Raw genomic sequence first — 16,354 nt, 5'->3', positions numbered from 1 at the left:
AAAATGGTTGCCCAGCCAGGAGGGGGGGGGTCCCTGCAGGGACCATGTCGTTAAGATTTACGCAGCAACCAAAATTATACAACTTTAAGGATCACATATTCCCATAAACCTAATTTTCTGGCCAAGGAATCAAACATACTTTATACATAACTTAGCAAACTCGAAGCTATTGTAATAATGCAGTCCACATGTTTAGATTTACAATAAACTCCTTTATTTATTACATGGAAAGAGTTGAATTCTTGTTTGTACGCATGAAAAGATATGTGATGCACGCCTTAAGTTTATCTTTAATTGAAAAAAAAATGAAAGTAAAGGAGAATGGATTTCATTTGTTTGGTTTAATATGAAATTTATTTATTTTTATCTTTATATATATATATATATATATACACGCATGAAAAGATATGTGATGCACGCCTTAAGTTCATCTTTAATTGAAAAAAAAAATGAAAGTAAAGGAGAATGGATTTCATTTGTTTGGTTTAATATGAAATTTTTTTTTATCTTTATATATATATATATATATTGGCTTAATATATATCCCAGTCACTATAATTGGGGCCCGCACCACCACAGTGGTGACTCTACCAACACCCATGTGGGTGATGTGGCATTAACGTGAAGGCGTTACCTGGTGATGGGCGGATTGCCTACTTAAGTATAAAGTAGCGCCATTCCTGACAGCTTAAGCTTTTGGGGCAATTGGTAAGCGCCTTAAGATGGTATCAGAGCCAGCCAGGGTTCGAGTCGCGGGGGAGGAATATGCTTAATATATATCCTAGTCACTGTAACTGGGGCCCGCACCACCACAGTGGTGACTCTACCAACACCCATGTGGATGATGTGGCATTAACGTGAAGGCGTTACCTGGTGATGGGCGGATTGCCTACTTAAGTATAAAGTAGCGCCATTCCTGACAGCTTAAGCTTTTGGGGCAATTGGTAAGCGCCTTAAGATGTATTAATCATTCTTCTTTTATCTTCTCTCTTTATTTTTTATTTTTTCAAATCAAACATGTCATAAAAATTATTGTAGAAAATATAAAATAATTAATAATTGCCCCCCCATAAATTATACTCCCTAAGAATAGGGAGAAAGGATCTACTTTTAGAAATGGGACCTTAGAAAGTACGCTTTCCTAATAACGGAGAGTTGGGATTCTACCCCCAGAAATGGAGCCCTATAAAGTATGCTTACCTAAAACTGGGGAGCAGATATTCTACCCCTAGGAATGGGTCCCTAGAAAGTAGGCTCCCCACAAAATGGAGAGCAGAGATTCTACCAAAGAATAGACCCCATAAATTATACTCCCCCAAGAATGGGGGAATAGGAATTATTCCCCAAGAATGAGTCCCAAAAAAATATATTCCCCTAAGAATGTGGAGTAGAAATTCTACCCCCAAGGGGCAAGGATTCTACCCTCAAGGATAAGCCCCAGAAGTCATGCTCCCCAAGAATGTGGAGCAGCAGAACCATATTCCTCAGGAATGGGGGAGTAGAGCCATGAGGAGCAGCAGGAATGGGGAGCAGTAGCGAAGGATGGCAAAAATCATGGATCCAGATAGCCCTTAACCTAGTGTTAGATTATGGACCACACAAGGAAAGCCAAGACCAAATAGATGAGCTATCGTTGAAGGATAATAGAAGGACATTATTTGGCCCAGAAGCAAATTAAATAGAGTTTGACATGGATACAACCTATGAAAAGTAGAAATATTTTGTAATTAAAATTCTAAAGGGTAGAGGAGAGTTAGATAGAGTTCAAGTTAGAAAATGAGCTATAAAAGCAGAGGTCTCTCATAATGTAAGGAAAAAAAAAAGAGCAAAAAGAGAGAGAGTCAAGTTGTAAGTGCGATCTTAATAAAATATTTATCTTTTTGTACTCGTGGACGTAGGACAAAGGTCAAACCACGTTAATTTTTTGTGTCTTTTTGTTATATCACCCCTACATAAATTAATTTTCTAAGTTGATTAGAAATCTGCGTCAACAAAAATAAATTATTTATAGGGATTTATATATACTATGCGTCCAAGGGATTAAGTTATTATTGCAATTGCAGTAGAATATAACGTTGGCAATAACCACGTGTTACGGATTTTTCTTTAACTCAAAATTTTTCTTTACCCAAGATTTGAAAAAAAATCAGAATTAAAATTATCAAGAGAGGTCAGATAAGTTAAAAAGGATTTTTCCTACTCTTTTTTTCAGAATTTAATTCTGAGATTGAAGGAATCCAAGTTGTTACGGAAATCCAGGAGCAGAGGCCTACCTTTACCAGAAGCCAATTAGTCTAAATCAGAATTAATATCCGACAATTAAAACCCCATATTTAGGACTCAATTATAAAAAAAAAAAATCATTAGACGCCATCAGTTAATTATTTATTAAAGGATCTTTATTTATTAAATGATCTAATTTATAATGTAAAATAAATCAATAAAAATGGTTGCCCAGCCAGGAGGGGGGTCCCTGCAGGGACCATGTCGTTAAGATTTACGCAGCAACCAAAATTATACAACTTTAAGGGTCACATATTCCCATAAACCTAATTTTCTGGCCAAGGAATCAAACATACTTTATACATAACTTAGCAAACTCGAAGATACTGTAATAATGCAGTCCACATGTTTAGATTTACAATAAACTCCTTTATTTATTACATGGAAAGAGTTGAATTATTGTTGAATTCTGGTTTGTACGCATGAAAAGATATGTGATGCACGCCTTAAGTTCATCTTTAATTGAAAAAATGAGAGTAAAGGAGAATGGATTTCATTTGTTTGGTTTAATATGAAATTTATTTTTTTATCTTTATATATATATATATATGTGTATTTTAATCATTCTTCTTTTATATTCTCTCTTTATCTTTTATTTTTTCAAATTAAACATGTCATTAAAATTGTTGTAGAAAATATAAAATAGTCAATAATTGCCTCCAGAAATTACACTCCTCAAGAATAGGGAGAAATGATATACTCTCAGGAACGGGACCCAGAAAATATATTCTCCTAAGAACGGGGAGTAGAGATTCTACTTCTACGAATGGGGCCCCATAAAGTATGCTCCCCCAAGAATTGTGAGCATGGATTCTACCTTAAGAATGAAGCCCCAAAAAGTATGCTCTCCCAAGAATGGGGAGCAAGGATTCTACCCAGGAATGAACCTTAGAAATTATACTTCTCCAAGAATTGGGGAGTATGAATTATTTCCCAAAAATGGGTCCCAACAAAATATCTTCCCCTAAAAATGTGGAGCAGGAATTCTACCCTCAAGGGGCAAGAATTCTACCCTCAACCATAAGCCCCAGAAGTCATGCTCCCCAAGAATGGGGAGCAGCAGAACCATATTCCTCAGGAATGGGGGAGTAGAGCCATGCTCCCCATGTATGGGGAGCAGGAATTAGGCTTCCTAGGAATGGGGAGCAGCAGCGAAGGATGGCAAAAATCATGGATCCAGATAGCCCTTGACCCAGTGTTAGATTATGGACCGCACAAGGAAAGCCAAGCCCAAATAGATGTGCTATCGTTGAAGGATAATATAAGGACATTATTTGGCCCAGAAGCAAATTAAATAGAGTTTGACACGAATACAACTTATGAAAAGCAGAAATATTTTGTAATTAAAATTCTAGAAGGTATAGGAGAGTTAGATAGAGTTCAAGTTAGAAAATGACTTTATCTATAGAAGGCTATAAAAGCAGAGGTCTCTCATAGTGTAAGGAATAAAAAAAAAAAAGAACAAAAAGAGAGGGAGTCTAGTTGTAAGTGCGATCTTAATAAAATATTTATCTTTCTGTACCCGTAGACGTAGGTCAAAGGTCGAACCACGTTAATTTTCTGTGTCTTTTTATTATATCACCCCGCATAAATTAATTCTCTAATTTGATTAGAAATATGCGTCAACAAAAATAAATTATTTATAGGGATTTATATACTATACTCACATTCGTAGGGAGGAAATCTTTTTACTGAATTCTCCAAGCAGAAGAAACGTAACGCTAGTCACGTGATTAATATTATGAAGAGAGTGACCAATACTGACCTCAAAATAAAATTCTACCTTTTTTTTTTTTTTTTTTTTTTTTTAAGGTTTTGGTTCTCATGGAATATGTTAAAACAAAAAAGTTCCGGAACCAGTGGCCTACCTTCGCTGGTAAGCAAGCCGAACAGATCTAATATTCGACAACAAAGCCCCATTTCAATTAAAAGAAACTAAGATAATCGTTTAACTTCATCTTGTCTAATCCATGGTGATTTAATTATATATACGAGATTTGCTTTTGAGAAAAGACGAGATGGGTTCGTAATCACCACCGAGCTGGAGAAAAAGGAGGCAGTGGAGATAAGACTTAGGAGTTGAGGAATAAAAAAGAAAGATTAAGCTTTAGCTTAGCTTAGCTTAGCTTTAGATTAAAAAACTTTTAGAGATCCATCACGTTTGGTCCCCGTAGTGAATTTGACTTGTCTTTTTTATCCATCGATTTTAATGAAATTCTCTTCCCTATCCAAAGTGTCTGCAAAGGGAGACGAGTGAGTTTAAGAGATAGGGCGGTGATAGGGCGTGAAGGATTTGACAGGAGAATCTCTTGTTATTTCACGGTCACTTTCATGCATAAAGCAAATGCAAATTCATGCCTACGATGTCCTGTAGATTCCCATCTACGTTTACGACACCGAGCCTGGGGCTGGGGCAGCAGCAAACTAAAAAGTATATTACGTGATGCTGCTGCTGCTTCTTTTCAGTAATTGTTTTATTTTATTTTATTTTTTAAAAAGACAGTTCTTAGCACATGATAATCAAATTTGTGACTTCGATGTTAGGGAGAATAAAAATATCTTGAAACTATAAAATAAGAATTTAGATTAGATATTATAATAAAATTGATTTAAGTTAATTTTAATATATTTTTAGTTGTGACATATTAATATTTAAAAAATTCCGTCCGTGATCTATTTAGATATAATTCCATTTGAAACCCAATTTGCTCCATAAAATGATCAACCAGTCTAATTTTTATAATTGAAACCAACTCTAAGAAAAAGAAACTAGGAGGGTTAAAAAAAAAAAAAACTACAGAAATTCTACTCCTCTAGCCTCACATGCCTTGACGTACGCTATCGGCACCGACCAGGCAGAAATTCTTCTCCTTTATTGCAACTTATCTTAGCATGGCCTCACCGATCTAAAAGTCCATTTTGAGGTGCAAAAACTTTCACTTCTAGATAGGAATAAGTTCAACTCTCGACTTGATTAGGTCGAATAATCAAGCAAGAAAGTGACAAACGTCGCAGGCAATTATCCTCCAGTCTCTTTCAAATCGACAGTTTCCCAAGGCTAAGCTTGGACCTAGACTATGGACACTGGACAGGCACACAATGTGAACATGAATGGAGCCCCATACGTTACTTTAATTGTAATGTACCTGTTGCTGTGTGTGGCGTACGTTACGATGAACGTAAAATAGTACTGGCCGAACAAAATTGCTGAATTGACGTTTCGGCACAAATTCGGCATGCAAAATTAATGAGCAGGCCCCCCAGCAGGCAGTAAATGTATTACATAGAGAAAATCTGCATAGGAAATTGCGTAAATAATTGTTAATAAATAAATGCAGATGCAAAGCCCCATTCCAGAAAAAATTCAGATTCTGCATAATATTCAATTGCAGGCATAATCAGTTGACTTGAAGTCGTATAATCTGCTAAAAATTTCTATGATATAGTCCATATCTACAGGAGGAATAAAGGCAAAAATTTAAGGGCCCTCATTGTTCTTAAATCTTTGCACCGATCGTGGGACAAATTCAATACCTATGTCACAATTAAAATAAACTAGGATCCCACTTTCTTCCCTCTCTGTCACAAATCTCTCAGACAATACGTTCTCCAAAGCCAATATAATTGAGTCAATAATGCAAAATTAAATACTAGCTATATGCCTATACCTTCTATATATATATCTTTCTAGGACTAGGAGTATCCTCCTAACCTATTGAGCTGCCTCAATTTTTTTCTTTTACTCAGTCTCGACAAAATCAGCATCAAAGTTAAGAGAGGACATAATGTGCTCTACTTATTGGAAACAACCAAACTGAGAAAATCAAAGAGAAAGGTGAAAAGCTCAAGGAAATCGATAACAAGACATGTCCCATGGCATGCATATTCTAATAGATCTTTTAGAATCTCTCTTAAACTGCGTAATTGATTTTGCTTCTGGGGTTGGAGCAATTAATTGTTATTTTCTCAATAATTGAAGAGAAATAATCTGTTACAATTGGAAATTCCTATTTTCTTTAGCTTTGGATCTGTATATTTTGCTAGAGGAATAATTATGTTGGCTGCTTATATAGTACGAAGAGATTTTTTGGATGCAAATATTGCAAGATCCACATAATATTTCCATTAATTATTTTATTTTCTCATCCAATTCTTTCGCAAACTGAAACTCAGTTGTGCAAAGTTGCTCATACAATTATTTATAGCTGAATAACTATTGTTAGTCATCCAGGTACCATATATGAAAGCATATATATTCTATCAATCTGATGGATAAGACATTATATATTAAGAAAAATAAAATTCATATAGTCTATCTCTAAGAACCCAATGGTTGGTTGGCACACCGAATTTCCAAAAGTTTGATCGTTTATATAAAATACAGATGCTTTAAGCTGACATAGCTATCGCACCTTGAAAAAATGGGTCCATGATCCGACAGATACAACTGTTCCTCGGCATCACTTCATGGGTCTTGGTTGCAAATTTAATCACATTTTTCATTTTTGATTAATTCCTCAGCACTTGGCTTCTTTTTAGGGTGGGGGCAATAAAAACTCCCTGGGCAAAGTACCCATATAGAGATATTTTCTGAAAATATTGAACCTTAGAATCGAGATAGGCTTCGTTCATCACATTTAAAATATAATAGGGATCCAATAAAATTTATCACCAATTTGTAGACATTTCATTTCTTTAATTTTCATATGGTGTATGTATATCGTTATCTCATATCAAAGCTGTGCATCTTCCTAAAATATCGTTCCAAATCTTTGAAATATTTTTGGGTCCACAAATGTCCCAAGAAAAATCAAAGTTAAATCCTCAAAATGTATCAGTCCCCACCTCAAAGTTTCTCGTCATCTTGATCCTCACAAAACAACTAGGTCTTTGTACATATATGCTCATTGTGTGACTGAATGATATTATATCAAATCCTTTCATTTCATGTGGGATACGTATTATATATAGACAGATATCAGCATCCTCGTCCATGAACTAAACAAGCATAAAATTAGAAATTATTCAAAAAGAAATTGTGATTACAATATAATATGCTCCTATTCTCAGTTGAAAAGTCTCATTCTCTCGGTTTTTGTGCACTGTCCATAATATATAATAAATTAATTAGGTGATATGTAATTATGTGTATAAATCATATGAACATATATCTCAAATAGTGCTAGAATGGCATGATTGTTCATAATAGAAGAAAAAGAAAGATGGAAAATATTATGCATCAAGATAATTATAGAATATAAATATACATGCCGGAAAACCAAAATAATTACCGGATGTATGAACTATAGTCCTTCTAATTTTTGTTTTTTAATTAATTAAAAAAGCCAAATAAAAGCCATGAAAATTTTAAAAAAAAAATCCCACATATGTAATTAAAGAGAGAAAGATAGTCATTCTCTAATTAAAAAAAATTAAATTATTAAAACAAGAAATAAATTTAAAAAAATTAAAACGTATATTTTAATAAAATACAAATATATTTTATCTCATAATATATTAAAATTATATATTTTTTTTTATCTTTTAACTTATTTCTTAAAAGAGACTCACATTAAAAAAAAGTTATTTTTGCTATCGATATCATTACATCAATATGTATATCACCAACACCAAGTACGCGAACAGACAGAAAGCAAAGCCAAGCTGTTAACATTTGTTTTCATATTAAGTTTTTCCATAAAGCGATGCCCTGAGAATCTTGGCACCAAATCTTTAACAGTTAGACAGAGAAGAAAAGAGAAAGAAACACATAACACATCACACATGGCATGCGTTTATATAAATAAATAAAAAACACCACCAATTAAACTTGTAATTTTGTGAGTGCTCTGCTCTCTCTTGTCGTGATAAAAACCCCACATATCAAGAGAACAATAATAATTCAAAACAAAACAAGCCAAAGAGAAACACACAACACAAACATGGCAGCAAGCTCACTGCATGGCAAAGAAGCTACAGTTATATATCCTTCTGAGACAACCCCATCTACAGTTTTGTCTCTCTCAGCTCTTGATTCTCAGCTTTTCTTGCGTTTCACTATTGAGTATCTCTTGGTCTACAGACCTCGCCCTGGCTTGGACCCACTTGTCACCGTGGCTCGTGTCAAGTCCGCACTCGCCAAAGCCTTGGTTCCTTACTATCCCCTCGCGGGTCGGGTCAGAGCTAAACAAGACGGGTCGGGCTTATTGGAAGTCGTGTGTCTAGGCCAAGGCGCTGTGTTCATCGAAGCCGTCGACCGTGAAAGTACGATCAACGATTTTGAGAGGGCTCCCAGGTATGTTACTCAGTGGAGGAAACTGCTGTCGTTATACGTGGCGGATGTTCTCAAAGGGGCCCCACTTCTTGTCGTTCAGCTGACGTGGCTTAGAGATGGAGCCGCAGCGCTCGGTATTGGCTTTAACCATTGTGTTTGCGATGGTATCGGTAGCGCCGAGTTCCTCAACTTGTTTACTGAGTTATCTACGAGCCGTCATAACGAACTGGGTGGTGGCCATTCTCTACCGAAACCCGTTTGGGATCGCCACCTAATGAACTCCTCCTCATCACGTCAACAGCATGCACATACACGTGCCAGCTCAGTGAGTCACCTGGAATTCAACAGAGTGGCTGATCTTTGTGGTTTTGTTTCTCGTTTTTCCAACGAAAGGCTTGTTCCCACTTCAATAACGTTCGATAAACGACGCTTAAACGAGCTGCGGAAGCTGGCTCTGTCCACGAGTCGACCCAGTGAGCTGGCTTACACGTCATTTGAAGTTCTTTCAGCTCATGTGTGGAGAAGCTGGGCTAGGTCGTTGAATCTTCCGTCGAATCAAATCTTGAAGCTTCTATTTAGCATCAATGTACGTAACCGTGTCAAGCCGAGTCTACCCAGTGGCTATTATGGCAATGCATTTGTATTAGGCTGTGCTCAAACGAGGGTTAAAGATTTGACAGAGAAGGGCTTAGGGCATGCAGCAATGTTGGTTAAAAAGGCGAAAGAGAGAGTTGATAGTGAGTATGTGAAGTCGGTGATAGACTCAGTGAGTCAAACGAGAGCGTGTCCCGACTCAGTCGGGGTGTTGATAGTGTCGCAGTGGTCAAGGCTAGGGTTAGAGAGAGTTGACTTTGGGATGGGGAGGCCGACTCAAGTGGGTCCCATTTGCTGCGACAGGTATTGCCTGTTTCTGCCGGTTTTCAATCAGACGGACGCTGTTAAGGTGATGGTGGCGGTTCCCACAAGTGCAGTTGACAAGTACGAGCATCTCGCGCTTAAGCTGGTGAGGACCACACCGCATGATGACCCCACAATGTAATACGTTGACTTGTAAACTCAGTTTGACTTTTCACTTTTTTAACAAGTGATGGAATTTCTGTGATTGACTGATCACTTTGATCCTGATCCAATAGATAATTGAATTGAGTTCTGTCTTCCTCTTTTTTTTTTTTCCCTTGGGAGCATAAAAAGATATATATTTTTTTTAATCTCCTTTTTGAGGAATTTTGTGGTCGCCGGGCTCACGGTCACAATTTTGATCCTTTAAATTATGAGCCCCTTTTGTTTTAAGGCAGCGGGAATCCAACGAAGTGACTGTTATCTTACCCTAACACTTAAGGTATTTTAATGGAAATTCTGCCTTTGCTGGCCATTCCTTTTGTCATTGTATAATTTAATTTCATGGCAAAGGTTTTCTCGATATTGACTTGTCGCGTCTTCATTTTTCAATTGGAAAATTTTTCATTTCGGTGAATCGTGGACAACATATTAACATGATAAAAAGTTCTTTAAAAAATAAAGATAAAAAATTTTAAAGATTGATTTTGATTATTATCTATATATTCTCCGGGTACTTCAGAAAAATAACAATTATACATGGAGTATGATTACTTACAATGACCCCATGTTTAAAACCTAAAAATAACTTGAACTATTATCGATCATTACAATATTCTCTATGGAGTAAAAATTTTATTTGTTTATTGAAATAATTTTCATATGTAGATGTTGACAGATTTTAAAATGCAAAATTAAAATTAGACCACTTTAATAATCTTTAATTTGACACTATATAATACATAAACAATGAGATCTAATCTCAAATTTACATTTCAAACTTAACAAGTGTCCTCACTAAACAAATACTTAATTTTATTGTACGTCACTAAAATATATTAGTAGAACCTTAATGTACAAATAATTTTGGATTCATATGCACTCGTTAATTTTTTTAAATCTCTTAAATTAAAATTAAATGAAACATAAAATTATTAACCTTTCAGTTTCATTCCAACTGTACTGGATTATTCTATTATGGAAGTATCAAGTTTTTTAAATCATGAGTTAATTAAAAATGATCGACAGTGCATAGACGTGGGTTTTCGTGTTATATATAAATTAAATTTTTTTGTAATTTAATTGTAGTCAATCAGGCCTCAATAATCAATTATTGAGGCCAATGCATGCACTAAATTTATCGTATAAACATAATAATTAGGCCTGTAGTTTCACTTATGATTGATTTTACAAAAAAAAATAAAATTATAAAATGATGACATAACTTATTCTTACTTATCCGTTCCTATGATTCTTCTAAATATTAAATTAAGTGGAATCTTGATACGAGATTTGCAAGCATGTGAATTCTCTTTACTCTTTAGTTATAGGTTAACTAATCGCGTTTTGTTTTTTTAATTAAAAGGAAAGCCATTATGAGGATTTTTTTTTTTTTGTTTAAAAAAATTCTTCGAAAAGGAACAAGAATCATAAATGCATATAGTTGGGTTGGCTTGAAAATTTGCCGGCATATTCAAATCAGAAACAGGATATTTGCCGACCTTGGTCATTTTTCTGTTTGTTTCTTGGTAAAATGCCAACTGGATTTACAGGCCCAGATGCCTGAAAAGTCATTGCTGTCCCACTCTGTTTGAAATGTTTGGATAGTTAGATTTAGACTCTTGAGATTGTTCTCATCTACCAATTTTTGAAAAATACAAAACATAGAAAAAGAAAAAAAAATAGAGTTTTTAGAGTCTTGAATTTCAAGGCTCGTCTAAGATTGTCGTGACTTATAAAATAATTTAAGTTTGTTATTCTGAAAAAAAAAGAGAGTTAGCAAACAAAGATTGTCATTAATTAATGTTGTGAATTATTTGACAAGCCGTTTCTAAAATTGATATTGCAAAGACTTCAAATTTCTTGTCAATCTATTATCTTTGTTTTTTTCAATTTATGACTTTCATCTAGAAAATTTATATTTCTCTTTTTTTTTATCTATTTCTTTTTTATATGTATCCTTTGAGTTTGGTTGATTCTTGCTCGAGCCAGATGATAAAATAAATTGGTTTATAAAATTTAAAATAATAGATAATTTTTTAGATTAATTATATTTATTTTTGGGAATCCAATGTTTTTAAGTTTTGGAGAGAGAGAGAGAAAGTTCGAAGATAAAAGAGATAACAAAACTACAAAATATTTATTACCAACAGAATTATTTATACGAGGGTTACATAAGAACATTGCAAAAGAATTTAAGAGATGGAAAACATAAAAAAATTAAAGACTCAAATATAAATAGTGTGAATTTGTAAAATAAAAAAAAAAAAGTATTTTAGTATTAAACGGAGTGTAATTGAAAAATAGGTGTTAGAGCTTAGAAGCTAGTCTCCAAAAAAGAAAAAAAAAAAAAGCAAAAGGAACTCAGTTAATGTGAATGAGATGTAATGATATTTGATCCCCTCAAACGATCTCTATAGCCCCTACTTTTCAATTATCTTTTTGCTTTCTGTAATTATCCTTCATAAACAAATAATTATTTTAGTTTATTCTTTCTCTACATCCCCCACCCCTTCCTCTCTCCATCTCTTTCTCCAGTATAATTGTACAACAGTCACCATCACCACTTCATCAACACCATTACCACCACTACATGTTTTCTGTACCATCAAGCTATCATCTCCACCAAGATGAGTTTTAATGTTGAGTTTTGTTAAATTTTATAAACAAATTGTAGTTTTTATTGTTATATGATGATATTAATTTTGATTTTATGCGACAATCTGAGATTTTATTTAATTTCAATTTGGGATTTGATTAAAAGTTAATATTTGATTCATAGTGTGAACCAATTTAAAAGATGAGAGAGAAGTGAGAGATGAGAATTTATCTATTGAAAACTTAAGAGAGAATAATAAATATTTATTTTTATTTAAAAAATAGAGACTATTAAAATAAAATTGAGAGAGTCAATTATCATAACTTGTGAATGAGTCTTGTCGAGTTGGATTGCAAAAGTGAACGAAGTCCATAGGAGGCATCTCACTCCCAAATCCGGTTGTGCTTACTTTGCAAGGCATGTGACGCTAGGCGTAGCCCGTGGGCTTAGCAAGGCCTAATTTTCCTTTGGCTTTAAGATCCAAATCAGTCTCAGAGTGATGCTGCTTCCATCCCACAAAAGCTCTTATAAAACCCTTTTTCTACTTTAATTACAGAAATAACCTTACACGTTTTTTTTTCAAGTCCCACTAGATCTTAATATTTTCTCTATAAAATTTCTCAACTTAAAACATATTTTTTTTTGTGACCTCTATTTTAGTTTGGATTGCCCCCTGTACTATAAGTTTTGTACATTTGATATCACTAAGAACCTTGTTTCATATCATGTCCTTCGTTTCGATATTTTTATAAAATCCAGCAAAAGGTCATGACTTTTTCTCTCTAAAAAGAACTTAATATTCGTTCTTTATGTAATAATACTATAATTATGGTCATATGCGACCAATAAATTTGTCGCAGAAACTATTAAATTTGTCACCAAAAAATAATTTGCAACCAAAAAGTTATGGTTGCAAGTTGGTCACATTAGATCCGTCGAGGAAAATTATCCGCTACCACTTTATCAGTTGGTCATAGAAAACGACTTTTAGCGCCAAAGGAAAAATGGTCACAAAATAAATTTCAGTTTGTCACCGTTACTTTTTTGCCTCCAATCATTTCGTCATAGATTTACAATGTTTGCAACCATACTTAAACTGGTCACAAAAAATATATTTTTAAATATAATATTATAGAAGTTTAACTAGTTTAATTTTTTAAATTTTTCTTTAATAATTCAAACAACTATAACCAACATCACGAAAGTATAAGAATTAAATTAAAAGTTTTATAATTGATAAAAAATACACAAAATTTTAGCTAATGAAATTATATCATTTAGAACAATTACATAATTGAAACATTTGGAACAATTATATTTATTCATAAATTTCTTGATTTTCTTTACCTCCTTGCATCTTGATTTTCTTCACCTCTTTGTGTATATGATCTTCAATATTTAATTTCTACACAAAAAAAAATTCAAAACACAAAGGTTAGTTAACTTTTACACATGACAATCAAATAAGAATGTGTAAAAAAAAAGTTGTAAGAAAAATAAGCTAAGAAGATAGAGAGTGAACAAGAGAATGAGAATTGTAAAAGTGAGAGAACTTAGAGATGAAAAGGAAAAAAGGAAAGAGAGAAGAATAATACAAATATACAAAACATGTAAGTCTTTTGCGACCATATTTAATTTTTGGTCACAAAAAATTGTTCAAATTGAGTTTAAATTATGTAAAGCGGTCGAATCTCGGCCATAATATTTCATTTTTTGCAACAATATTCTAAAGTTGTCGCTAAATTATACAATTTGTGACCAATCATGATTAGTCACAAAAAGAAATTTTTTATCATCTTTTTTGTGGCTAGTTTAAATTTGGTCGTGAAATGTCTACTTTAACAACTAAATAATGATTTGTCGCAAAAAATATTATAAGTATCTTTCAACAATTTGTTTGGCAGTAGATTTCCCACCAAAATCTTTGACTTTTTGCGACAAGTTGAAACAGGTTGCAAAAAGTAGATTTTTGGGACTAAAATTTGGGTTATATATATATGTGTGTGTGTGTGTGTGTAATGAAATCTTCAAGGGATGGCTGAAAGTATAGAATTTGAGACGAAATTTTGTTTGGTCGCAAATAAAATAAAAATAAGTATATTTGGCAAATGCTTTTGCGACGAGAATTGTTGTCGGTTGCAAAAATATAAGATTTTGTGATGAATTTAATTTTAGTCATAGAATAAAAAAGACATTTAGCGACAAGATCAACTATTGTCCTAGAAAGTCACATTTTATAACAAAAATTAAGTTGCCACAAAAAAATATGGTTGCAAAAGAATATATTTATTGTAATGATAAACTCTTTAAATTTAATAATTTTTTTTGCGTGACTTGTGAAATTTCTATTTCAGTTTCAATAGTCTCCCATGATCTAAAATAATTTCAATAAACATATTACTTCACGTTAATAAAAATAGAAATTATAACGCATTGAAGATAGTTTGAAAAAAATATCTTTATGTATTTTTAACTGTTAAGGTTAAATTCTAAATATAAAAATGTGGAGTTTTGCAAGGAATTTTAAGGGTGTTAGAAGATTCACTCCTAATACCATTTAAAAATGGATGATTTGATTACATTGGACTCTTAGTCGGATTGAAATCCTCTCCTGATCTGAGCACTCTTGATTGCCACTTGTATTTTAGTATTAGTGAATAGTTAAGATTTAACTATTTTTTATTTTTCATTTATTAACCACCAATCATATTAAAAGCACTTGCTCAGATAAAGATCAGATCAGGAGAGAATCCTGATCCGCTCTCAGCCACCCCCAAGGTGTAATTTTCCTTATATAAAAGTAGATATTTCTCCAATAAGTATGAGGGTAAGCTTTCGTACTGTGGCATGATGGATGCACTATAAATACACTATAAATAAATTTCAAATCATCATAAATATATTTTATTTATGTTATAAAATATAATTAGATGGTGGCATAATAACGAGCTGGTATCAACAATTAACACTGTCTACCTATTACTTTTTGGTATCTAAAATGATATTTAACTAATCATTTCACATATGACAATTCATGGTAATTTGTATTCTGAAAGAGTGTATATAATATAATATATTTTTGTAAATTAACGAAGGAAACATCAGCTTTGTGGCATTGGATTTAAGACGGTCCCCCTGTAATTAAACAAAAACAATTAACTTTTTATGCAATTATTGTTACCGAACACATTTTTAAATAATATATCCAACAGTACATAGCAGTAGGTCTTTCGAAAACTCACTAAATTTAACATTAAAATATCAATATATTAATAAAAAAAAAGTTTATTATTTTATCACATACTGAGTTGGTGGAATAATCCCAAGCAATTTTTTTCGGCCTGTACGTCAGTTTAGTTACAAACAAATTTTAAAATTTACAATAAAATAAAGAAATTGTGGCTGAGAATGGAACAGCTCCCCTCGAAGCTTACATTTAAGTTAATTACAAAGCCCCACGAGCAGGCAGATGATGTTTATTTCAAAACCAAACATGGACGAGCAAAAGGTTACCCAATTGAGAATCAGAGCATGCATCAGACGAGCTCAATATCATCAGACAATTTGTTTTTTCTTTTTCTTTTTCTGCATATAAATTAATTAAATAAAAATAAATGGTCCAAGTGATCCAACTGGTTTTGTAAAGCTACTGGGTGACGGGTGCAAGCTCTTAAGAAAATTTTGTTAGTTCCGAGGCACTGGTTGGCCGGTGCAGCGGCAGCACATGCTCATGCTACCTCTGTTTATTCTAAATCATTCTTTGTGTGCTTTGCCTTACATGCAGACACCTCATCTTTGCATGCAAATATTAATTTTATATATATTAATAGTAATAATAATTCTTAGATGGCAGCGTCTTCAAATTTTTTCTTACCGTCGAATAATAATTTATTTTATTAAACTGTACGATTTAATATTATGTTTGCATTAAAAAATAAAAACACCAATATATAATAGATATAACCCTCTTTTATATATGTTCAATCAAAATAGATGGATAGTTGAGATTTATTAAAATGAAATAATCATGAATTTTTATTCTCTCTATCCTCATTTTAAGTCCACCCAAATCTTTCTCTCTCCCTCTCTCTTATAATTTTTGTTCGTTTGCATGTGCTCTCTTAGCGTTTCTCTTATTTTTC

General features: G+C 33.1%; 1 protein-coding gene across 1 annotated transcript; it reads left to right on the top strand.

Annotated features, from left to right (window-relative positions):
• Positions 1 to 7,954: 7,954 nt before the first annotated feature.
• LOC102622784 (alcohol acyltransferase 9) lies at positions 7,955 to 9,713 on the top strand. Its single transcript, XM_006486229.4, has one exon. It carries the CDS (start codon positions 8,226 to 8,228, stop codon positions 9,594 to 9,596), a length of 1,371 nt encoding a protein of 456 aa, XP_006486292.1. The 5' UTR covers positions 7,955 to 8,225; the 3' UTR covers positions 9,597 to 9,713.
• Positions 9,714 to 16,354: the final 6,641 nt, after the last annotated feature.

The sequence above is a fragment of the Citrus sinensis genome, chromosome 4 (genome assembly GCF_022201045.2).
Source record: "Citrus sinensis cultivar Valencia sweet orange chromosome 4, DVS_A1.0, whole genome shotgun sequence".
Taxonomy (NCBI): Eukaryota; Viridiplantae; Streptophyta; class Magnoliopsida; order Sapindales; family Rutaceae; genus Citrus; species Citrus sinensis.
The sequence above is the reverse complement of the archived record's forward strand: the minus strand, read 5'-3'. Positions and strand labels throughout refer to the sequence as shown.